At 40.2% G+C, this 1484-nt stretch overlaps 1 protein-coding gene across 1 annotated transcript in view; it reads right to left on the bottom strand.

Moving 5' to 3' along the window:
• Positions 1–1484, bottom strand: part of LOC107024901 (zinc finger BED domain-containing protein RICESLEEPER 2-like) — a 9970-nt gene that overhangs the window by 8063 nt on the left and 423 nt on the right. The window contains exon 2 of the mRNA XM_015225828.1: positions 168–284. Within this exon, the coding sequence (XP_015081314.1) occupies positions 168–284 (117 nt within the window). The remainder of the gene's footprint in view (positions 1–167; positions 285–1484) is intronic.

The raw sequence follows: 1484 nt of genomic DNA, 5'->3' as shown, positions 1-1484 counted from the left end.
GGGCATTGGGCAACAAAATCAACAATGTCACGCTTCATTCTACTCCACCAAAAATGTTGCTTTAGATCACGATACATCTTGGTTGCACCAGGATGTATAGAATACCTTGAACTATGAGCCTCTGTAAGAATAGTGTGAATCAAATCATCCACACGGAGCACACATACCCTTCCTTTAATCCTCAAGACGCCTTCTTCATCAATTACTGTCTCTTTAGTCTCTCCTCGCAATACCATATCTCGAATTCGGCTCATCTTTTCATCAGCAAACCGATTTCCCTTAATCTGGTAAAGAAAAGAAGATCTTGCCTCCATACAGGCCAAAAATCCTCCTTTCTCCAGTACTTCTAGCCTCATAAAGTCATTAGCCAGAGTCTGAACCTCTCTAGCCAATGGGCGTCTGGAAACCTGTAAGTGGGCTAAACTACCCATGCTCCCTGCTTTTCTACTTAAAGCATCTGCCACAACATTAGCTTTTCCTGGGTTATACAATATAGTAATATCATAGTCCTTCAATAGTTCCATCCACCTCCTCTGCCTCAAATTCAAATCTTTCTGAGTAAAGACGTACTGTAAACTACGATGATCTGTATAAACTTCACACTTGACCCCATATAGATAATGTCTCCATTGCTTTAATGCAAATACTACTGCAGCCAACTCCAAATCATGGGTCGGATAGTTACGTTCATGCACTTTTAATTGCCTCGAAGCATAAGCAATTACATTTCTCTCCTGCATTAGCACTGCACCCAAACCAGAATAAGATGCATCACAATAGACAATGAAATTCTTGCCTTCCACTGGCAAGGTAAGAATTGGTGCAGTAGTCAACAAAGTCTTGAGTTTCTGAAAACTTTCTTCACATTCATCCGACCATACAAAGGGAACATTCTGCTTAGTCAAATTTGTTAGCTGCGAAGCAATAGAAGAAAATCCCTTGACAAATCGACGGTAGTAGCTAGCTAAACCAACAAAGCTTCTTACCTCTGTAACATTAGTAGGTCTTACCCAACTCTTCACTGCTTCAATCTTAGAAGGATCCACCATCACTCCATCCTTAGAAACCACGTGCCCCAAGAAGGACACTGAATCTAGCCAAAACTCACACTTGGAGAATTTGGCATAAAGCCTTTTCTCCCTCAACAACTCCAATACAATTCTCAAATGCTCCTCATGTTCTTTCCTGCTCTTTGAGTATATCAGTATATCATCAATTAATACAATAACAAAGAGATCCAGATATGGCTTAAAAATCCCGTTCATCAGGCTCATGAAAGCAGCAGGGGCATTCGTAAGCCCAAAAGACATTACTAAGAATTCATAATGTCCATACCTGGTTTGAAAAGAAGTCTTTGGCACATCTGCTGCCCGTATTTTCAATTGATGATAACCAGATCCCAAATCAATTTTAGAGAAGATACAAGCACCTTGTAACTGATTGAACAAATCATCAATGCGAGGAATGGGATACTTGTTCTTAAT

Source organism: Solanum pennellii, chromosome 7 (assembly GCF_001406875.1).
Source record: "Solanum pennellii chromosome 7, SPENNV200".
NCBI lineage: Eukaryota > Viridiplantae > Streptophyta > Magnoliopsida > Solanales > Solanaceae > Solanum > Solanum pennellii.
Note: the sequence above shows the minus strand (reverse complement) of the source record. Positions and strands in the feature narration are given on the sequence as shown.